This window comes from Plecotus auritus, assembly GCF_963455305.1.
Source record: "Plecotus auritus genome assembly, chromosome: 3".
Lineage (NCBI taxonomy): Eukaryota > Metazoa > Chordata > Mammalia > Chiroptera > Vespertilionidae > Plecotus > Plecotus auritus.
The window spans coordinates 44201037-44226231 of record NC_137772.1 but is presented as its reverse complement, the minus strand read 5'-3'; the positions used below and the strand labels follow the sequence as shown (position 1 = coordinate 44226231).

The window sequence follows — 25195 nt, the reverse complement described above, 5'->3', positions numbered from 1 at the left end:
TAGCGTCTAGAGATAGAAATGAATGAATATGGCCAGAAATAGAAATTAGAAATGAATATAGCCAAGGATAGAACTTGAAAGTTGTAAGCTATATGGAGACTAAATACTACGCAATAGGCTAGAAGGCATGGGGTGTTTTAAGATTGGGAAAAAGGCTGGAAAAGGGTGGTTGGTTTGCACTACCGAAAGTGAGTAAGTTTCTATTTTTTTATTAATATTTCTATATCATTTAAGTGATTTCTTTCAAATGACACAAGTGATTTCACTTTTGCTCTTCAAAATAAGAAGCCATATAAAAACCTACTCTTAAAATAGAGGCAGATTGCCAATTGCTACACATAAATCTTGACCGGTAACAGATTTGTGCTGTGAGCCAAAACCTGGGAACACATCAAATGATGTTTGTTTTAAGTAAGTGAACCTTCTGGAATCTGTCACCATTCCTTCCTCCAGAGGCACCTCCTTCCCCAATTTGATATCTCCAGGAACCAAAATTGTAAGAAAAATCTGGGCCTCCAAGGTACAGAGCATGATAGCCATGAGTCACTTTTTACAGCCCAATTTTTTCCTGAAAGGGCATGTTTTTTAAGTTCACTTTGCAGATGAAGTAGATGATCTCCTTTCAGCTCTGACATTCTGTGAGTACTTCTATCTAGTCCGTTCAATGAGAGAAGCGGTAAAGTGTGAAAGGTGACGTAGTGACCATTGAATGAGAATATTCAGGCCACTAAGCAAGTTGGGTAATGTTGACTTTCTAGCTCTCCTTTAGGAAAAAGTTGGGTAATTAATTAACAGATAAACATTAATGAGGAGATGGAGGAACTGATAAAATGTTTCTAGAGGATACAACCAATGGAAGTGCCAACAAAGTTGGAAAATTTTTCAGTAGCAATACATTTGAGTAATTTAATTTCTATATGCTATTTTCTTTGAAATTACATATGGCATATAAAAATGCATAGATTATACTTTCATATATATTTCTAAGCAGTCATCTTTAAAACCATGTATACCATACTTAACTTAAAGATTTGTTTTTTTCAAGGATAATTTATTTTTACACAGTTCTTCTCTTAGCCATTGTCTTGAGAACCTAAGTCCCTGGGGAAGGATGTATGATTCTATACTTAGGGTTTCCTTTGCTTCTGTTTCAATTTTGCCCTGTTACCTGTTTCTCTCCATCTGTTCTGACCTACTATGTGTGTTTGTTTTTGTGATTTTATGTACTTACTACAGGCTCAGTGCACAAAATTCATGTGCGGGGGGGGGGGGGGGGGAGGGGGAGGGTCCCTCAGCCCAGCCTGCACCCTCTCCAATCTGGGACCCCTCCAGGGATGTCCGACTGCCCGTTTAGGCCCTGATCGCCCCTAACTGCCCTCCCCTCCCCTGCTGGCCATCTCACAATCCGGGACTGCTGGCTCCCAACCGCTCACCTGCCTGCCTGCCTGATTACCCCTAACCGCTTCTGCCTGATCACCCCTAACCACTCCCTGCCAGCCTGATTGACACCTAACTGCTCCCCTGCTGGCCTGATTGCCCCTACTGCCCTCCCCTGCTGGCCTGGTTGCCCCCAACTGCCCTCCCCTGCTGGTCCGGTCACCCCTAACTGCCCTCCCCTTCTGGCCCCATCACCCCTAACTGCCCTCCCCTGCAGGCCTGGTCGCCCCCAACTGCCCTCCCCTGCAGGCCTGGTCACCCCCAACTGCCCTCCCCTGCCGGCCTGGTCACCCCCAACTGCCCTCCCCTGCCAGCCTGGTCACCCCCAACTGCCCTCCCCTGCTGGCCTGATCACCCCTAACTGCCCTCCCCTGCTGGCCATCTTGTGGCAGCCATCTTGGACCACATGGAGGTGGCAATCTTGTGGGTTGGAGTGATGGTCAATTTGCATATTACTTTATTATATAGGATGTTTTTTTGGCCTATGTTATAACAAGAGTTGTAAATTCTTTAAATTATTTTTGGAAAAATATTTGAGTGTGTATATGAGTGGACTTTCAAATGAGATCAAACTGATGGACACAGAATAGTAACAAAAGTAAAAATTAAAGGTAGTATTTCTGTGGGAAATATATCATGAAATTTTAGTGGTGTGCAAAAATTTGCCATATATATTTGCCATTTTATTTACTTGTTACTTTGACAGTTGTGGTCCATTATATTAAAAATTATTCCGAGCCTGACAGGGAAAAGTTTCTTAAACATACCTTTATGCTTTATCAGATCAAACCGAGTCTTTCAGTAGAATAGTATCAATAATGGTAATGCTATAATTTTAGATATCTGCATTTTAATAAAAGGTATAAGTAAAATATGAATATATTGGTAAAGTTTAAGGTTATAAAATATTTAAAAATAGCTAACCTCTCATTGCTAAGATTTTAACATGGTATATAGCAGGGGTGGGCAAACTTTTTGACTCGAGGGCCACAATGGGTTCTTAAACTGGACCGGAGGGCCAGAACAAAAGCATGGATGGAGTGTTTGTGTGAACTAATATAAATTCAAAGTAAAGGAGCGGAGGGGAGAGCAAGAGAACCCTCCGCTCTTTCGGCTCCGCGGGCCGGATAGAACAGCCGAACTGGCCGGATCCGGCCCGCGGGCCGTAGTTTGCCCACAGCTGGTATATAATGAACATAATATTTGAATATATTTAACTTGAGACTTCTAAAAGATTGAAACCTTTTTTTAAAATATCAGACCTAATATAATAGCCCAATTATTTTGCCTTTTATTCTTGTAGGAAAACTCTAATACACCTATATATTACACTGACTTTTAATAAATTTCAGTTTAAATTAAGGGTAAGTGCTGTGAAATAATATTTTTTTTTAAGCCTGTGAGTCAAAATAAGGTTACTGGGTATCTGAATCAAATACTAATAGCATACTATATTGAAATCGTGGTTTGGGAAGTCCAGAAACAAAGCAACAATTGGAATCGAACTTGGGACCTCTGGTCCGCCATCCGACCCTCTATCCACTGAGCCAAACCAACTAGGGCTAAAGTGTAACTTTTGAGAAAGTGTATATTACTGTTTGTTGTGCATGTTAGAAATTTAAGGACATACTTCTGTAATTGTGTTTATTCTGATAAGGAAGGATAGCACCTGCCTTGTGAAAATTTAGGACAGAGAACGGGCTCTTGTTCAGACTAGTATGTGATTGCAAGGATTCTCTAGTACTGCCACAGGTTGCTGAGGAGGTTTTGGAAACTGATGGTTTGAAGCGGTTTGCTGCATCTGTCCAGGAAAATATTGATTCAGCTCTCCCTATAAGACAGTAAAAATAGATGAAGATAACTATACTTACAGATGTCTTAAAATCAATTAGTAAAATTACCCAAGAGAAACATTGTAAACCTTTACTTAAAACATTTAGTATTATTTATCATGCTTTCCTAGGAGTATCCCCTTAAAGATTAATAATTCAAATGTGGAAATCCTACATTTTATTAATAATTCAGTACACGTTAGTATTTTCTTCTTTACTAGGTATCTTTACAACTCTCCAAATATGAAATCTTAAGAGTGTTTTTCTCTGTTTTTGGATGGAGAGTTTTGTTCTAAATTCATCCTACCCTTAACTTAGTTCTCCAATGACCATAACAGATACTATATATATAATAATTGCTGTAATTCAGTGTTTTATTTAATTGTGCATATTGGTCTAATCTTTGAAGACAGTTAAGTGTTACTGTCATTAAAGCTGAGCTCCAGTACATATTAGTTATGTAGTTAGGGTCAAGTTAACATCATCTGACTCTCAGTTTCCTCATCGGTAATTCTTACTAATAAAAGCCTAAGTGGTCGTCACACCATCACAAGATAGTTGCCCTCACAGTGGGCATGCACAGGTGGGCTGGGCTGGGCTTGAAGCTGCATATGTGGCATGGAGCCTGCCTGGGGGTTCCGCCTCCTCCCGGCTCCACATGGCACGGAAGCGGGACCCCTGGCTCCAGCCTAGCTCTTTGGGGTCAATCCATCAAGGAGCCCTGGATGGGTGGGCAAGGCCTACCTTTTTGGGGCGATCGATTGTGAGGCTCCCGCACTGTGACAGGGCACAGGCAAGGCTGGGGGAACGCCCCCCCCCTCAGTGCACAAATTTCGTGCACCGGGCCTCTAGTATAATGTAATAAACAATGAGATACAGAATGTGAAGTATTTCTTTACGTAGGAGTTCTAAAATATCAATAAAAAATGTTTTACCAAAATTTACATAAATAGGAATGAAGTCCGGGCATTTATCAAACAATGTGCTGCCTCAGGATTTCTTAGGAATGAGACTCAATTGCCTTATCATATCCACATAAATTATATAGCTAATCTAGTATTTCAATTCCATCTTTTCCTTTGTTTTCTCCTCTTTATCTGAAATGATAGTAGAGTATGTTAGAGAACTTAGGGCACAGACCCTGATTGCTTTGAGCAGGGGTCCTCAAACTTTTTAAACAGGGCCAGTTCACTGTCCCTCAGTCCGTTGGAGGGCCGGACTATAGTTTAAAAAAAAAACTATGAACAAATTCCTATGCGCACTGCGGGCCCAGGACAAGTCGGCTGCTAAGCAGGACAGGCAGCGGCACCCGGCGGGCCGGATAAATGTCCTCGGCGGGCCGCAGTTTGAGGACGTCTGGCTTTGAGCCTTTCTCTTCCCCTGGAGACTATGTTGGCTTTAAATGGTGACAATATGTTTTTGTGACTCACAGAAAATGGTAATGATTTTTTACATATATAATTTAAATATTAAAAATACTTTATAAAAAGCAATCAAGCATAAATATTAAATATTTGCTAAATGACAGTTTTCTTTTTAATTGTTGATAGTATTACAGCTGTTTCCCATTTCCTCCCTTTTTGTCCCCCTTTGCCCAAACTCCACCCCACCCCAGGTGACATTTTTCTTTTTAAAAATGTTGATTACAGACTTTATATATATATATATATATATATATATATATATATATATAATTTTATTGATTTCAGAGAGGAAAGGAGGGGGAAGAGAGAGATAGAATATCAATGATGAGAGAGAATCATTGATCAGCTGCCTCCTGCACACTCCACACTGGGGATTGAGCCTGCAACCCCAGCATATGCCCTGACCAGGAATTGAACTATGACCTCCTGGTTCATAGGTCGATGCTCAACACTGAGCCACACCAGCTGGGCAATTATAGACCTTTTTATAAATTCCAAAAATTGCATGGGATGAAGATAATTTTAACAGTCTTGATGGATATATAGTAATGTGTTGACAGGGTTTTTAATAAATTGATTCCAGAAGAAGTTTTATCTGTCTGTGTATAAAAGTCATCACTGTCAGCATCAAATATTACGGCTGTAACCACATCATTTGTATAACATTGCCCTGGGCATTACGCAAAATAAGTACAAGATAACTATCTGATAAAATGTACTATAAATAAATATATATTTGACAGTGTAGAGTTAATTATATATCTATGCAGGGTGACTCCAAAAAAACATACACTTTAGCAGCTGATAGCTCAATTTTAAAAATGAAATACATTTTAATAAACACTCCCTTTATAATTATTCAAAGTGCACGTAAACATTTTTTGGTACACACACACACACACACACACACACACACATATTTCCTCCCTTTTTGTCCCCCTTTGCCCACTTCATTAACTCATTCTATTTTGTATGCCTATAAGTATCAAGAATTAATTCCAGCACTGGACATACGGCTACCTAGAAAAATATACCTGGCCCTTTCTGTCCTGAGGGCCCACATGTAACTGCAAAGGTAGCATAGCCTGCTCAAGGCAGAAAGAAAACTATTTCAGAACTAGTTTTACGGAGTTTTGTTTTCTTTTTTAATTACCCCACATTGCCTTACTAGCTTCAGAGCCATGGTTCATGTCTAGTGACTTGCCTTAGCAATGCTTGAAGTGAAAACATGAATAGGATAAAGAAAGATACTTCTGTTTAAAGAATTTTCAGCCTCTGAATAGAGGGAACACTATCTATCCTGTTTCTCTCAAACCTTTTTCACAAGGGTTAATGATCTTCAAGCTAAATAGTTAGATTTGGCTTTCCTTGCCAGGGGGATGGAAGCTAGAGATAGGAGATAAGATACTAAGTAAAAATTTTTGTGCTCTTTTACAGATGTCACCACAATTTCGGTTCTAGAACTGATTTACTAACAGATAGTTTGTGAAAACTTAGAAAAGAATAATTAGCATTTCTGTAGTATTTTACAGTATCCATAATACTTTAAACTGCTTATTGTAGTATCTTGCAGTAACTAAAACATCTACTGATGCTAGCTTGCTATTATTAGTCAAGTCATCACCATCATCTTCCTAACATAATACTAGGTATCATTAATATTTCTGTTTCACAAATAAGGAATCTGAGGCTCAGAAAGGTCACATGACATATTCAAGGGATCCAACTTGGGTCTTATTTTTAGGTCCTCTAAATCCAAATTCAATTCTCTCCCCCTTTGTAGTGCATTCCATCTTGATTTTAGCCAGTGACTAAATTGTGGTTAGCCTTGATTGTTAACATAGGGATAGACTTGATCTAGTCATTGTAGAGTCTCCACATTTTTCCAAGGTAGTGGATTAGGGATACTGGGAGAGGGGTGAGGAATTGGAGGTGGGACCAGTTAGGAGACTGTTGCATAGCTCAGATATCTCAGATATGAGTTATTTAGGGAATGAAAGTGGTTTTATAGTGGAAATGAAAATAAAGGGACATATTTTCTCACATTCAATTAATTCTTGCTCTGCCCATCCCCCTGTAATCACTAGTATACTAGACCTGTTGTTACAACTTCTCATCTCAACCTGATTAACTACTAGAGACTATTGAAGACTTTTTGCTTTACACCCATTCTCCTTGCTTGCACCACGATTTCTTATAACTGTTTCTAACTTACTTCAGAGTTGACGTGAAACCTGTGGAAGTATCTGTAGCTCATCATTCTCCATTGGCAGCTGCTGGGCACCTAATCTCTGCCAATAATGATAGTTTCCAGTTCCTTTCTTTATTGTGCATTTGTTTTGTTTTGCCTTTTCCATCTGTCACCTGTTACTTCTCCTGGTTCAAATGAAAAAACCTTTTTAATAGACATCAATCAATCTCATGCCAGGAGAACCAACCAGTTACATGTTATATATATTTGATGTCCTCTTCCCCCGAGCTGTTTATTGTTGGAGAGAAGAAATGCTAATTTTATTGGTCCAATAACCTGAGCTTTTTTGAAAGCTGGTAGATTTTTGTGTGTGAGTTTGTTTTTTTTTCACTTTTACTCAGAGCTGTTTGTATTTAGTAATTTGGAAATAAATATTTTAAGATTTTACTATCAAAAGTAGAAAAATTTCCAGGACAAAGCTCTTCTATTAATAATTTTTAAAGTTCTAAGAAGTCTTAGTTCATCATAGCTTTTATGCATCCTTAAGTCCTCTTCATTCAAAGGTAGCTTTTAAAAAGTATTTGTAATTGAACTTTGTATACCAGATACATATAAATTTTCATTCATAAACATTTTTGCCAAGAGTTCTGAAATGAAGGTGTGCTGAGAATATATATTTTTTAATTTATGAATTTAGATAACAGTTCAAATTGCATGTTCCTGAACAATCAACTCAATTTAGTCTTTTCAAGTATAATAGGTGGACCTATTTCTTTTTGTTTTGTTAATCCTCACCTGAGTAAACTAGTATATTTTTGCATTGATTTTTAGAGAGTGTGAAAGAGAGAGAGGGAGTATAAGACAGAGAGAGAGAAAGAGAGAGAGAGAGATGGATTGGTTGCCTCCCACACAGGCCCAAACCAGGGCTGGGTATCGAACCTGCAATGCAGGTACATGCCCTTAATCAGGGATTGAACTCGCCACCCTTCGGTGCATAGGCTGATGCTCTAGCCATTGAGTAACACAAGCCAGGGCAGGGGGACCTATTTCTTAATGCACAGGTTTCAGATTTCAACTCTCCTTAAAGATATGTCTGAACACCTTTGTTCCTTCGATAAATTAAAGCTGTGTGTTCTTCATATATGGGTCCAAGCTTGAATTCCCTGCTATTTAAATTATATAAGAAGATCATACTTTATTGACAGATTTGAAAATGATATATTTTTGATTTGGTAACTGAATGTACATTAAAATGCAGATTGAAAGTTAGCTACACATTAAAGTATCAAATATAGACCAACAACTGCTTTACTCTACCTTATTCTGGTATCGCAAATATTTTGCTTTAAAAGAAAAAAAGGTTCAACTGGTTTATTTAGACAACTTTTGCATTTGATTCCTAAATGATAAGGTATTTATTAGGCTTCTAGTTGCAAACACTTCCTCACAAATAATGCATTAGTTGGGTAGATAATCTTCATTTCTAATAAATAAAAAGCCGATTAGATGTAGTCATCATATTTTTTCTTTTTTGCACGGATATTTGAAGTACTGTGTTATCTTGATATGCTGAAACAAATTGTGGTCAAATGGCTGCAATTTATAGATCTGATAGTGAAGAAGAAAATGTTCAGAATTGTTATTGTTTTTATTTCCAATAACATATACTTTGGTATTAGTATTTATTACACTTTTAGTCTTTAGCCTGTTTTGAGTTTAAATTAAACAGCATAGGACTTGGCCAGAAATTTGAAATTGATTAGCAGTATTTGGCTGAGTAATAAACTGACTGATCAACTTAATCATGCACTTCATGTGATTTAAACCCCATAACCAATATGCATGTTCACTCCGTTTGTCTTGAAGGTTATTTTACTATTCCTATTTTAATGAGAAAATCCTTTAGATAATTCTCTTACTAATTTTTTTCTTGTTTCAATTTTTTTTTTTATCAAAGTGCATACACGTAACCAAATCCCAGGTGAAGACGTAGGACAGACATTCAAGCAACACAGCAGGTTTCCTCATGTTGCATCCCTGACATTTTTGTGCTCAAAGACCAACACAGATGAATTTTGCCTGTTATTGAGCTTCTGGCCTTTGTCTTTCAACATACTTTTTGTGAGATTCATCTGTGTTTCTTGTCACAGTTGTTAATTTTTCATTGATGTGAAGTAGTCCTCTTGTATGAATATACTATGACTTCATTATTCTGTTGATGGGCATTTGGATAGTTTCTGTATGGGAGTTCTATGTGTAATGCTACTGTGAACAATCTAGTACTTATCATTTTCTGCATATATATATACAATTTCTCTTGGTGTATACATAGGAGTAGAATTCTTGGGACATATGCATATGTTCAACATTAATAAATATTGCCAACTGATTTTCCCAAGTAGTTATACCAATGGTTACTGTTTCATCGCTAAGAGTTCCAATTGTTGGAGGTGGGGGCAGGTTTGAGAGGGTCCATGGGGAAAAAAGAGGACATCTATAATGTTTTCGACAATAAAGATTAAAAAAAAGTTCCATTTGTTTTACATCCTAGCCAACATTTGATATTGTTAGGTAAAATTTGAGTGGCGATTTATTTTTATCTTATATAGTAAAAGAACAATTTATATCTGGAAACAACATACATCTTTAGAAAGACTCAGTAAAGGATAGGTGGAAATCCAGAAGCAATACTAAGATAAACATGAATTAATTTGAATAGGATATTTGAAAAAATTAAACTTTCATAGGAAAAGGAAATAATCACTTTTACAGGGAAAAAATGGTTTTGTAAATTTTAACCTAAGAGGGGATCATTTTTAAAGTTTATTAAGAACACCATGATATACTGAAAGTTCCTTTATAATAAGTAGTTATTTGGATAATCAAGATAATTTTAAACATGATCACAGTGCAGGTATATTAGAAACAGAGTAATAGGAGGCATATATGGTCGTTCCGTTGGAATCTTATGCTCTTAAGTCATAAGATAAAATTATACTTCTAAGTACAATAGTTTACGCATGGGTCATTATTTTTTCAAAACCACTACACACTTTGTCTCCTTCAACCAGTCCATTATTATGTATTTTTCGTGCTCCTCCAAAATATATTTGAAATCTTATTTCTACTATTATTGCCTTCATCACACTTCAGTCATCTTTGTTGCCTAGATTGAACACTACAGTCATCGCCTAACTACTTTCATGCTTCTGCTGTTGTGTCCCTAAAATCCATTTCTGTATATTAGCCATATTGATCCCTAACACATAAGCCATGTAACTTCACTGCTGAAAGACCTCTAATGGCTTTCTTCTGTTCTTAGAACAGCACCCCCTGGTTCTTCTTCAGTCATCTCTCATGCTTTTCTTCCCCCTTGCTCTTTATGTTCTAGTCATGCTGGTCTTTTTTTTTTTTTTTTTTTTTTTTTTTTTTCTTGAATAAGCCTAGCACTTTCCTACTGCCTCTCTTTACATTTTATTTTCCTTATGTCTAAAATATTCCTAGTTTTTTTTATGGCTGACTCAATTCTCAACTTCAAGTTTCTGCTTGGATTTCATTTCCCTAGAGATACCTTTCTTCATCACCTCATGTAATATTGGCCTGCCCAATTTATTGTATATTAATCATAGTAGTTGCTTTCTTTGTTACAGCTATTACAGTCTTTATATTGTTTATTTGTTTTTTGTGTTTGCCTTAACTTGAAAGTAATTTCTAACACCTTATTTGTCTGTCCTATATAATAAAACCCTAGTTAATGTAAATCTACCAGTCGCTGTGACATGCACTGACCACCAGGGGGCAGACGCTCAACGCAGGAGCTGCCCCCTGGTGGTCAGTGCACTCCCACAATGGGAGCGCCACTCAGCCAGAAACCAGGATCACGGCTGGCGAGCACAGTGGTGGTGGTGGGAGCCTCTCTTGCCTCCGCAGCAGCGCTAAGGACCCCTGGGGGATGTTCGACTGCCAGCTTAGGCCCGCTCCCTGAGGGGTCCCACACTGCAAGAGGGCGCAGGCCGGGCTGAGGGACCCCCAACCCCCAGTGCACAAATGTGGAGCACAGGGCCTCTAGTTGTAAATAATGCTGCAGTGAACATATGGGTGTATATGTCTTTTTGGGGTTTCTTCAGATAAATACCCAGTAGTAGAATTGCTGGGTCTCTTTCTGTCTCATGGTAGCCTTGGTTTTAAAATCTATTTAGTCTGGTATAAGTATTGTTACTCCAGCATTTTGTTTGTTTCTATTTTCATGAAATATCTTTTTTCATCCCTTTATTTTCATTCTGTGTGTCTCTTTTCATCTGAAGTGAGTCTCTTCTGGACAGCATATATAAAGGTCTTGTTTTGTTATCCATTCACCTATGTCTTTTGATTGAGCATGTCATTCATTTGCATTTAAAGTGATTATTGATAAGTATATAATTGCTATTTTATTATTCATTTTTTAATCCTTTTATTTTCTCTTCTTAAAAAAAAACCCTTTAATATTTCTCATAATACTGGTTTGGTGGTGATGAACTCTAGCTTTTTATTGTCTGGGAAGCTCTTTATCTGTCTTTCGATTCTAAATGATAGCTTTGCTGTATAGAGCAGTCTTCATGGTAGGTCCTTCCCTTTCATCACTTAATATTTTATGCCAGTCCCTTCTGGGCTGCAAATTTCTGTTGAGAAGTCAGCTGATAGTCTTAAAAATATGGAATGCTTCATGAATTTGCCTGCCATCTTTGCGCCAGGGCCATGCTAATCTTCTTTTATCATTCCAGTTTTAGTAGATGTACTGCCAAAGCGAGCACCCTTAATGGTTTTTTAAAACATTTAAAATGCCTGAGTTGCATTGTCGTGATCAGTTGATCCCTCACAATCAAACAGTTAGGAATCCAATCTTCTGATGAAATGTCAACTCTTGATTTCTATGAAAGCAGATTATTTTCATTTACAATAGTATGGAATATCCCTGAAAACTTTAAATGTCTTTTTAGTATCATTACTCTCCTTAACTTAAGTTTTACACTACATTTACAATTTCTCTCTGTTCTTCTTCAATATGTATTCTGAAACCAAGAGAAAGTCAGAGCAAAAGATTGCGGTTTCCTTTCATTATTTAAGCTAAATTACCAGAAATGCCCTTTAAAGTGAAATATTTAGTCACATCAAAACAAGTCACTTTAGAGGAAGAGGACAGCCTTATTTAGCTCATGTTTTTCTTACAAGAAGTATTGATGTTTCATGCAAGCATGCTGTGGTAGGAGACTTCAACTCCCAGCCAAAAACAGTACTTTCTGCAGAACTGCCATATTTTTTTGAAAGTTTAAAAATGTCTATTCCAAGGGTGGGGAAACAGGCACTCTTAACTTAAGCACTATTGTTTTTAGTATACATTTCTGGGTCCACTGAGACTGTGTGTGTGTTTGGTGATGAACACGCAGACACACAGCAATCTGATGAACTAACCTAGAAATAAGGTTTTTCTGGTTCAAAGGGTGTGCCAGACACATACACACATATTATGTGCACCTTTGAGACAGAAATCACACTTCTAGGTATAGTTAGTTCATCATATTGTTGTTTATGTTAGTGAAAAAAGTGAGGGGATGAGAACCCTTCATATGCATTAGTGGCGGGGGGGGGGGGAAGTAATTAAATTATGGTATAGTTATTGCATAGATTCTATAAAATGGAATACTATGTAGTCATAGCATATATTGCAATGGAAAGCTCCATGATAGTACATGAAAATTGAAGCTACTTTTTAAATGAAAATATATATCTATATGTATAAGAAAATAGTCTGAAGAGATATACAGCAAAATAGTTATAGTGATTATTCTCATGATGATAAGAGTAAGAATGTTTTTCATTTTCCTCTCTCTCTATTTAAGTCTTCCCAGAGACTATTTTTTCATAAGTACTATGTATTTAATATGAGCAAGGAGAAAAGGAAGAAAACCTATTTTCATTGCATCACTAAAGAAGTTCAAACATAACTTTAGTCAAGTCATGGAAGTGATTTAAGCATCAAGTGTTCTTGACATTTTTCCTTGGTAACACATCAAATGCTTTTATTCATATTTACAAAGCTGCCTCACTAAGTCCATCAACATTGTACAGCTAAGTGATACTCAAGCCAATATTTCTGAAGTTTCATTCAATATATTAAGCAGTTGCTTAAAAGAACTAGTTTTCTTTATTAATACATTATATAATCATGCTCTTGAATACAATAATATGAAAATTCATGTTAATAACACAAGTATTTGTTCACAGACTATAAGCAGCAGCCACTGTATGACCCTGGTCATGCTCTTAAAGGAAATATCAAAGAAGATGCACTAAAGTTGATGAGAAACCAGCTGATGTTTAAGATGTGGACAAGATGCTATCCTGCTCATGGTCAGGTTAACAATAATACATAAATATTTTTAGAATTTTGCATCTTCAACTTTATTCCCAAATGTTTAGAAAAGGGGAAAAATGAAGACAACGCACAAAACTATTAATAAATATAGGACATGAAAAGAAGTAACTGCCATCCCCACTAACCAAATGCCTAGTCTTCCTAACAGTATAGTTGGCCCTGTCATATATGTCGCACTCGTCTGCTGAGGCTATGTCTGCTACCCAGATTCCTTAGTCCCATTTAGCATAAAATGAGCAAGTTTCCTACGCTGCAGGATTGCTGGCTGCAGGAATTGCAGGATGTTATCCACCCCACAGGCCATTTGCTATTTCTTGAACCACCATACCCACTCCCCCCACCTTTCACTTTGTCTAGTCCAGCCGTGGGCAAACTACGGCCCGTGGGCCGGATCCAGCCCGTTCGGTTGTTCTATCCGGCCCGCGGAGCCGAAAGAGCAGAGGGTTCTCTTGCTCTCCCCTCCGCTCCCTCACCAGCAGCCGTGTTAACATGGCAACGTCGGGAAACACGGCCGCAGCTCCTTCTTCTGAGTGGGCGGATTTATATCCGCCCATTCAGTAGAAGGAACAACCTCTCAATCTTCCAGAGGCTCCTTGTAATGCCCGCGGACGCGTCCCCCGACATCACCCTGGGAATGTGTAGACACGTTATGGTGGTGATGTAGGGAGACACGCCCCTGGAGAGCACAGTATCAGAGCATTAGCTAAAAAGGAGACCAACAACACTGTTCCACTGAAGTTGATGTTTTAAAGACCAAAAACCTTTCAACCCAGTCTACATTGCCATCTACATCTACGTCCAGGGCATAATTTGGAAGTTGCACTAAAGAAAATGTTTAATTTAGTGTTTACACATTTTGTTCTTTTCTATTTGTTTTAGTTTTAAATTATTTTATTTAAGTTTAATTTGAAAGGCTTTTGTACCTTTCCTTTGTTAGGCAATTTTATTTTGCCTTTGCCATCTTCAATATAAGGTATGTTATTGTGCTATGATTCCTCCATTTTTTGAAGTTTCAAATTATAATAATTAGTGTTTACATTCTTCTTGTTAAAATGTTTGAAATGAATAAAACTATTGAAATAAAAAAAAAAAGACCGTACCCTTTTATGTAATGATGTTTACTTTGAATTTATATTAGTTCACACAAACACGCCATCCATGCTTTTGTTCCGGCCCTCCATTCCAGTTTAAGAACCCATTGTGGCCCTCGAGTCAAAAAGTTTGCCCGCCCCTGGTCTAGTCCATATCCTGCCTGAAATACTCTTCCCCAGGTTCTTGCTTGGCAAACTCCCTTACTCCCTTCACATCTTTGCTCACAGGCTACCTTCCCAACAAGGCCTCCCCTGGTCATGTGATTTCAAATTGAACCTGTGCCCAACAGCCCCTTTGCTGATCTACATTTTCTTTTTCCCATTGCACTTAACACCTTGCAGTAAACCTATAATTTACTGTTGACTAGAGGCCCAGTGCACAAAATTCGGGTAGGGTCCCTAGGCCTGGCCAGCGATCAGGGCTGATCGGGGCCTTCCTTTCCCATCTGCCGGCTGCCGGCCAGAGCCTTTCTTCGTTCCACGCCGCCCCCTGGTGATCAGCACATGTCATAGTAAATGGTCAAACTCCCTGTTGGTCAAACTCCTGAGGGGACAATTTGCATACAGTAGGTCCTCGGGTTACGTTGGAGATCCGTTCCTATGGCGTGATGTAACATGATTTTCGCCGTAAGTCGGAACCCACCTACATAAGCACCTACGTCACTCACATGGAGCACATACACAGCAGTAATGAAGTGAAACAGTAAAAAAAATTTAAAAGAAAGTTAACAATTCCTGACCTTTACTTGTGGTAAATAAATAATAAAAAACATAAAGCACATATGTACATATGTCGAAATGACAGAACTTTTTTTTTTTATAAATGGAGATGGCGACATAACCATGAAATGACGTACGTCGAGTCAGACGTAACCTGAGGACTGCCTGTATTAGCCTTTTATTATATAGGATGTCTGTCTCCTCTGCTAGACTATCATTATTTGAGAGCAGATATCTTTGTTTTATTCATTTATGTATCTGTAGGTGCCTACAATAGTATCTAGCACATAGTAGTCTTTTATCAAATAAGTATGCATTAAATGGATGAATAAGTATATGATACACGATGGTTTATTATTAGTTACTTATGCAGCGACAGGCAGTTTTCAATAGAGCCTTCAGTATTCACATAGCTAAAACCATCCCACGTTTTTGTGTTTGAACAGTATTGTCAGTGAAATAGAACTGCCTTGGTCCTGAGTACTTTCTGCCTATGAGTCAGCATGTTGGCTGTAGCTGCTTTGGTTGGAGTCAGAAATCTCTGCTGCTTGGTGTCCTGGCCCCACGGAATCTGTTGAGGTTTTCTCCTTACCTTTTGGCCTTCCTCCTGATGTGCACTTTCATATCTCTTGTAAAGATCGGCCTGTTAGGTGTTGTTCTTAGACCAGAAGCTCTGAGCAAATACTCTGGTATGTGTTGATTACAGGAGTGACCCACTATGTCTGTTCTGATATTTAACTTCAGAGCTTAAGAACATCTTAGAAATTCTGTAGTCCAATTCATTTTAAAGTTCAAGAAACTGAAGAACCAAGAAATTAAGTTAATTTTCTAAATTCACAAAACTAGCTAGAAGCAGTTCTGTGACTGGAATACTTCGTCTGGGTGTTTTGCTGCTGCTGTTTGTTTTCTGTCCTTTCTATTTTTATTTTTATTTTACATTTTTTTATTGGGGTGGCATTGGTTAATAAAACCATACAGGTTTCAAGTATATAACTCTACAACACATCATCTGCATAATGTACTGTGTGCTCACCACCCAAAGTCTTTTCTGCCACCATTTTATTCCCTTTTGAATTGCTTCAGACCTCCCCCAACCCCCTTGCCCTGTGGCAATCACCATACTGTTGTCTGTGTCTGTTTTTTGTTTGTTTTTGCTTAATCCCTTCACCTTTTTCAGCCATTCCCTCAACACCCCTCCCCTCTGACAGCTGTCAGTCTGTTCTCTATAAGTCTGTTTCTCTTTTGTTTGTCAGTTTATTTTGTTCATTAGATTCCACAAATAAGTGATCTTGTGGCATTTGTCTTTCTTTGACTGGCTTATTTCACTAAGCTTTTACTCTCCAGGTCCATCCAGGCTGTCACAAAAGGCAAGATTTTGTTCCTTTTTATGGCCAAGTTGTATTTATTCCATTGTATTATTGTACCAAAGCTTTTTATCCACTCATCTACTGATGGACTCTTGGGCTGCTTTTAAATTTTGGCTGTTGTAAATAACGCTGCAGTAAACATAGGAGTGCATATATTCTTTCAAATTAGTGTTTGTTTTTTAATATACCACATTTCTACAGCAGAGAGCAAAACCAGTTTCTTCATGTCCTCTTCTATTCTGTCAACACAACTCTTTGCTTTTTCCCTTCTCTTCACTCGTCTTCTTAAGGAGGGTCCAGGTTTCTCCAAATCTTATTTCCACGTATAGGACCTATTCCATCATCCCAACCTAATGCTGCCTAACCCTTCCCCACAGATATCTGTATTTGGGGAAGGCAGTTCCACTTTTCTAGTTCCTCATTACTGTGATACTCAGCTTGGGGACCGGAGAAGGGATAGACTGACATCAGGTAGCTGCTGTACTCTGTTTGACTCCTTCTCTTTCTCTCTTGCCTGTCTGACCACACCGCACCAGCACCCTGACTTGGTTCACCTCTCCTCAGGAGCTCTTCACCTCCCTTGATTAGCATCTCCTGCATCTTAACTTACTGGAGCTGTGGTCTCAGTGTGCAGAAGGGGAAAGAAACACCGAGCTACATTTATCTAGTACTTTTTTCCTACATTATCTCCTTTGACCTTTTCAGAAACCTTTTGTGTTAAGTGGAAACAGATATTCTTGTTTCCTTTTTTACTGACAAGGAAGTGAAATACAGATGAGTAGAGTAAATGGCTCGCTCTGTCTTTCAGCCTCTGCGTGGCTGGACTGGAAACTGAGCCTCCAAATCCTAGTTTTTATCTTTTCTACAGTCTCCTATTTTAGGGTTGACGGTATTACAAAATGCATATAATGTCTTTTCTTCCTGAAGATCTTATTCAGTCTTTTAAAGTATTCTGAGAATGTGACTCTGAGTTTCTATAGCTTCTTGGTTTTAGAAAAGACCTCAGGGAGGAGGGGCTCTCTCTGAAGCATGCCTGCGCCTTCTTCCCTCTCAGGCGTGCAACTTTACTTTTCTCTCCTAAACTCTTAAGTATCTCCACGAGACTTTGCAACCACAGGAGCAGCAGGCAGTGGCAGTTCGTCCCAGGCTAACCCCTGAACCTGCCTGCAATGCACCCTTTTCTCTGACTTTTCAGTGCACTAACAGCAGCCCCGCCTTGGCTCACTTCTGTTACTGTGACTGTTACTTCTCAGTGAGTCCACACTGCCCTGTGTGGCTCACTTCTTTGTTTCTAGAGGGTCAAAGCAGCCCTGCCTGGGCTCTCTCCTGTTGCTGCTTCTATCCCAGTGGTCGGCAAACTCATTAGTCAACAGAGCCAAATATCAACAGTATGATTGAAATTTCTTTTGAGAGCCAAATTTTTTAAACTTCTTCTAACGCCACTTCTTCAAAATAGACTCGCCTAGGCCGTGGTATTTTGTGGAAGAGCCACACTCAAGGGGCCAAAGAGCCGCATGTGGCTCGCGAGCCGCAGTTTGCCTACCACGGTTCTATCCTAAGCCCTGCCTTTGTTTCACTGTCCCCAGCTTTAATAAACATACTCTCAAAATCAGAAGGAAAAAAAAGACCACTGAGTTTGGCTAGTGATCTAATGGACAGGTTAGGTTCTGATACTGACTAAATTGCCATCTTTATTTAACAATTATTAAATGTTATTATATGTAGACCTATGTTTGCAGTATTTTGTTGCCCTTTTGAGAATCTGTTGGTAATATTTATTCAGAGTCTTCATTCAAACAGTATGCCAATTCACAAGTTTTGAAAAATCTACATATTTTTTAGTTTTTAATTAAAAAATGTAAGAAATATTTTTACATATAATACTCTTTTGAAACTAAGAAGTATTTGTTACAATATTCACCACTTTAATAATATAAAGTGATGTTTTATCACTTTTTTATTACTACATATTGTAAACAGATTGAAATTAATTTTTAACTTAAATTCAACCAGTTTTACTGAATTGTATTAATGTTTATTTTACTTCACTGCCAAAGCATTCTAGAGCATACTGTAATATATATATTTTTTTGTTTCCTTTTTTACTGACAAGGAAGTGAAATACAGATGAGTAGAGTAAATGACTCGCTCTGTCTTTCAGCCTCTGCGTGGCTGGACTGGAAACTGAGCTTCCAAATCCTAGTTTTTTCTTATGAGACTACATATATATATATATAGTAGTCTCCTAAGAAAAAGAAAATGCAGTTATATCTTTGCAAGTAAAACAGATTAGGAACTGACATTGTCCTAACACTATAGGCGCTGTTTGCTCCCTACAGAGCTTCTCTGTACAGCAGGTCAAGAAGGCTGTGTGTGAAGCAGCTGATGTATAGATTTGTAATGCAGCTTCATTCTCATTGCCATTTGTCCACCCAGAGGCCAAGGATACACATAATTGATGCTGTAAGAGTCCTGGATGTGGAAAACCTTTGTGTCCTGTGTTCAGAGGTCTCTGTGAGACCTGAGGCCAGCAAGCATAGGCACAGTTGGTATACAGTACATTCATATAAAGCTCTTTGATGTAAATTTTCCAAACCTATTTCCTGCAAGATGGTAATATCCAAATTCTAGCTTTTACTGTGGATGTTGTTCTCCCCACTCATTTTTAAGTTGTTTTTATATTTCATATTGCTAAATGGCACACTGCCTAGAATATGCCCTCATATTGAGACCACTCTAGGTTTGATCTAGTGCCAAAGGAAGAAAAAGAGATTCTGTTGGGAATATAGTTTGCTTTACATGTTAGGGTGAGTGAGAGAACCATCTTGAAAGGATGATAAAATTGTAGAAGCATTGTCGCTAACATTCCTGCCTATTTTTCCTGAATGATAAAAATTCTATATGACTCCTGCCTCAGTAAAGTCTTGGCTATGTAGTTTTCTCTTCTGACAATTAGCTGTGTCCTGTCACATTTATTATCACTTGTGTGCAGTTTTGCAGATTACTTCTTTTATAAATTAGAGATGCATGCTGCTTAAAGGAAAGTACACACACACACACACACACACACACACATAGGTTTATATTGCAATCACAAAAGCTTTTAAAATGATATTTAAAGTAAAATTGTTATACAGTGAATAACCATTGTAGAAAGAATCATCTTTAGGTTCCAAAGTGATTTAGGATCTTTTTTATTTGTTCTTTTCATACCATTTGTTATCTTTATTAGTTTAGCTTTTATCAGACATGATCATTCCGAGACACCTTATCTTAGTCTAGTCTGGCTGCTATAACAAAAATATCATAGACCGGGTGGTTTAAACAATAGAAATCTATTTCTCACAGTTCTGGGTGCTGGAAAGTCCAAGATCAAAGCTCTGGTAGATTCATTGTCTAGTGAGGGCTCACTTCCCTAGTTCACAGCCTGTTTTCTTTCTGCTGTGTCCTCACTTGGCTATAGGGGCAAGGGAGTCTCTTATTAGTATATAAGGGCACTAATCCCCTTCATGAGGGCTTCACCCTCATGACCTAATGACCTCCCAACAGCCTGACCTCCTAAATACCATTACATTGGGAATTAGATTTCAGAATATGAATGAGGTGGGGGAGGCACACACACACATTCAATTTCTAGCACACCTATTCTAGTTAGGAAGGAAAAGAAGAGATAATATCAAATTGAAATGCTTAATCCTTGTCAGGCTGAAAATAATAATCATCTTTCAACTGGCTAAAGTATAATCTATAATAATAAAAGCATAATATGCTAATTAGACTGGACAGCTGAATGACCTTCTGGATGTCCTTCTGGACGACCTTCCGGACAAAGCTGGGGCTGCGAGGGCCAAGGCAGCCGCTGCAGCTGCGAGGGCCAAGCCCCTTGCACGAATTTCATGCATCAGGTCTCTAGTAGTTTTATAAAGGGATAAAGTGTAGCTTCTTTTGAAGGTTTTTCATCCTAATGATTTCTACGAGATTTTTTCTTATTTTGGAACTATTAGAACATGATCAATTTTGTGTATTACAGAGAATAGTAAAATGCTGACAATTATAAATTGTTTACTCAAGTATATTACCTCATCAACTGAAATGTTAAAAAATATTGAGAAAGCATCTTTCATAATGAAAAAAAAGTTTAAATTAATCCATCTAAGAAGATTTATTCTGAGAATAATTTGCCAGGTGTATCTGGAAAGGTAAATTGATTTTAAAGGGTGTGTAAATAATTAAAAGACATCATTTTAAAAAACCAGTATATGATTCACTATGGGAGCCTCTGCTGAATGCCCTGAGGTAGATGTCTGTCAAGACAGTGGGCAAATAATTTTTCATGCAACAAAAGAGAATATTTGTAGTAGAATATAGAGAAAATACATTTTACCTGAAGTTTGTGCTAACTTTTACAATATATGTGTGTTTTGTTTATTCTCTCCTAGGTATGAGAAAGTGCCAGTCATCTTGGTTGGGAACAAAGTGGACCTGGAAAGTGAGAGAGAAGTGTCATCTAGTGAAGGCAGAGCCCTTGCTGAAGAGTGGGGCTGCCCCTTTATGGAGACTTCTGCTAAGAGTAAAACAATGGTAGACGAACTCTTCGCAGAAATTGTGAGGCAAATGAACTATGCTGCGCAGCCTGACAAAGATGACCCGTGCTGTTCTGCATGTAACATACAATAGCATTCAGAAATGCCTATCCTGGACAGGCTTTGCCCAGTATCATAGGCGATACAAGCCTCGTCTGCCCGACTGCAGAGTTTGCAGGATGTGTGGTGTGAATCTACGGTGAAATAGCAGCCCTCATTCAGAATTCACCAGTGATTGTCCATTGATATCTCTGAGTAACATTTGGGTTCAGTAACTACAGTTTTCACCATTGTCCTCAGTCTCCTATACACACCTGCAACTTTGAGGCATAGCCAATCGATCTACAGGGTGATCTCCGTTGAAAGCAATGATGGCATTGTCGCTGAGTTGACCGAAGCAACTATTGTATAAATTAAAAGTAATCATGAGAGAGGAACCGGAAGAATTCCTATGACCACTACAAGTAAAATATTTTATCTTCTGTAAAAAAAAAAAAGTAAAGGAGAAATATTTTCCTACAAGAGTACTGAACTTCAGGAATTGAGATAGTGCTTCTAATCAATGTATTCTGTCAAGTAAGATAACAGCTGACCTGCCAACAGCATTACAGGGAGAGATTCTTTGCTCAACTGACACATTTCTGTTTTTCAAAATTGATGCTTAATTGTAGATGTTATCCTAATTTGTGACACAGAACTAACTCATGCATCAGTCCTTGCTAGAGCAAAAGTCAAAACAGGTTGTGTAAACATACAATCTCGCTTTAGAAGTATAAAGTCACCTGCTTTGCCACAGAAAATGGAGGCTCTCACAAGGGTTTGAGCTGAATTAAAACCCCAAACCCACCCTCTGGTAATCAAGCAGATATGGTCTTTATTACATTATTGAACAAGAAGGAAGCAACTGTGATGCAAAGAGACTGCGCAGCCTTACTAACAAGAAGCGTTCTAGTAGTAGCTGAACTAGTACCATCGTGTAAGGAAAATGAAGCCATGTTGCATCCATATGTTCCCGTTTGCAGAAACCTCACAGGACAGTACAAGTATTTTGCATTTTTATGTTTGTTAAAGCAGCAAATTCCTTCTTGCCTTTAAGGGCTATGGTTGTGGTGTGATTCTTGGTTAAACTGCTTTCCAAATCAAGGTGGCTTGTAGCAGAGCTTTATTGCAGGCATTTAAAAAGATTGAATAGCCATGTGAAATGATTTGGGCTTAAGAGTAGAACATAAATTATAGAGTGGAAGGTAAGAGACAAAAAAAATCTTTTATCTTTAATTTTCCTGGAGAATTATATAAAAATTTTCCTATAACAATTTTGCCCTGATTACTGAAGTGGCAAATAAAGCTAGAGAATATTTTGTTTTGAAAAGGTGCTCAAGCTTCAACATTTCTGGTTTTCATAGTCGTGAAGTATTTATCGTTTGCATGACTAATGGCACAGGAAAAACCTATACAGTCAAGCATAGGAAGGGTTTTTACCTAACCTCAGAGTTATAAATGCTGAAGAGAGTACCTTAAGCTGATTCGCAAGGTAAATTTGGCCTTCGGAACTGCAATATCGCTGAGCCTGTGGTCTACATACCTCCCCACATTTTGTTGTTTCACACTCTTGTGCAAGTAACCTCTGGTCTTACGTGTGTAACTGAGAGAATAGTGTATGTTGTGTGTGCATGTGTGTTTATCGTTCCTAAGAATTTGGCACAAGTCAGAGATGATTGCCTATACTGAGAATCCGTGCTGCAGAATATAATGTATCAAAAACATCTTTTTCTTTTAAATTATTTACGTGTTTGTTAAACATCATTGAAATCATTGGTAGCCCCCAGTGTTTAGTAAACTGGCGTTAAGCTTAAAGGATAGAAAAAAGGAGGATAGTAACTTCTTATAGACAAGAAAACAAGTGTGTGGGTAAAACCAGGCCAGGGTTGTTAAGTCTTTGAATTATGAATGTTTCCATTCTTCAGTATAGATTTTTTTAGAAACCCCCATTAGGAAGCACCTTGTTTATAGGACAAAAAGTTCTAACCAATTTCATTGAAACAAATTTCATTGTGTAAAAAAAGTTGATTTGACTCAACCTGTAAAGAAATCAAAGGTTTAAGAAGTGTGATTTCTCTACTGAAATATAAATATTTGTTAGTGAATTGGTTGAGTTCTAAAGCCTCTAACTTCTCAGAATGATAGAATTCCATATTTAACAGCAATTTATGACAACTAAGATTCCATATTAGAAACATCTATAAAGATTCTACAGTTTCACCTAATGGATTGCTATGCAGATAAGAAAAATAAATTTAATAATATGAAAGGTATGGCAAAATGTAAGGTGAAAAGATGATTTAAAAATTGGGGTTTTAGTTAGAAGTGTTCACGTCAGACAGTAAGGTGGGCTTTCACTGTAAAGATGTTAATAGTAACTGACTTGGATGCCTGATCACAGTATTTCCTACGTACTTGGTGACAGAACGTCAGCAGCGATATCCAGAAAGGTGGAAACCCTCGTGTGCTCTTACTGTTGGTATTTCATCTGGTGTGAATATAACTCAGCTTGAATGAATGTGTTTGTTGAGATGTTAATAAAAAGCTTAAGAACAGGAGGTTTAAATTTGTTGGCACATGAAATAATAGTGGCTACAGAGAAAAGTTGGTGACTATTATTTTATGCCCTGATCAGACTAGCAACTAGATAAGTGGAAGTTTTTCTAACATGCCTTAAAAATATTATGGTTTGATCCAAAGACCCACTTATTTTTTTTTCAGATATTGTAAGTTTTGTTGATTTTGTTTTGTCCTGTTTTACTTTTATACAAAGGCAGCATTTGTTAAATTTTTTCTGTTGTTTTATGTTGCAGCTTTTTTTTGGTTCTTTTAAGCTGTGATAGTGACGGTAACTGATGCTTTTCATTTTGTTCAACTTACACAAAACAATCCAGCATCTGATCAAAAGCATTACATAAAATCTTTCTTACACTATTGAAAGGTGCTTTGATGATTTTCTCCTTTGGTTCGTAGAATTAGGACCGAGCGTGACTAATTACTACAGTTGCCATCACTTTTCTGTGGTAAAACTACTGATACTTGCTTTTCTAAATAAAAAAATGTTGCCTAAGGATGTCTGCTATTTGTTTTCAAGAGTTGTCCAGTGGGAATGTCTGTTTATGTGTCAATATGAAAGTGCTTATTTTGTTTGTTGCTGTTGGTTTTTGTTTTGTTTTTTAGTTTTTTGTTCTTCTCAGTAGTCCTGTCTTAGCACTGGGTAAGCTTTAAATGTCTCCTTAGCCAATCAAATCTTAAAGACTATGGGGGTCTTTTCTTTTTTTAATTAACGTGTCATTGTGCATCTATTAAATCTTGATCAGGGTTTCAAGAATGACTGCAGTGGATTTTGGAAACAGACATTATTATTGTTTTGGGGTTTCCCAGAGATAAATATAGTTCACAGTTAATTGTTGAGCTCTAATACAACTGACCATTTAAAATTTAACAACAGTTTATTGTTTTGTAATAATGTCAGTTGTTAAAACCTTGACATTTCAATTAAAACATGAATTGTAGTTACAACTCAATGCAAATTCAACAGTTGTATTTGGAGTTAAATTATTTTAACAAATAAATTTATTTAATGAAATTTTCTCTGGATTTTACTTGGTTTTGTACATGTTCATGATTGAAATGTATTTGCCACATACAAAAACAACTAGAAATTGCCACCAAATGGCAATTATTCATACAGAGATATTCAAGCTGAATAAAATTGAGAATTTGTCATATTAAAAGGGAGGTTAGGAGATAATTTTCATACCCTTTATAAAAAAAGTAATACAAGATTTAAAAATCAGTAATCGCAAATACATATAAACTTATCTCCTAAATAGTTTTATACATATTTTATTTTTATTTTCTGCCCACAAGTTTATTCAACACAAAATAATGCTATCTGGCTAATGTGAAGTCTCAATGCTAATCTTAACAGAATTGTTCTAGGTAACAGTAATTAGCAATTGCTTTATGATCCTGCTAGTATCACCAAAACGCGTCAATGTCCTTCCAGTGATGGCTTGGAGCTATCTTTCTGCTCTCGGGGAGTTTGAGGTGCCAGAAGCTGGAGTAGCTGGTCTGCAGAGCTGGCGGACCTGCC

The 25195-nt window shown here is 37.6% G+C and overlaps 1 protein-coding gene across 1 annotated transcript in view; it reads left to right on the top strand.

Moving 5' to 3' along the window:
* The window catches only part of RAP2A (RAP2A, member of RAS oncogene family), a 30500-nt gene extending 5812 nt beyond the window's left edge, over positions 1–24688 (top strand). Inside the window, exon 2 of the mRNA XM_080660032.1 lies at positions 20914–24688. Coding sequence (XP_080516158.1) covers positions 20914–21151 — 238 coding nt within the window. The 3' untranslated portion in view covers positions 21152–24688. The remainder of the gene's footprint in view (positions 1–20913) is intronic.
* The last annotated feature ends 507 nt before the right edge of the window (positions 24689–25195 follow it).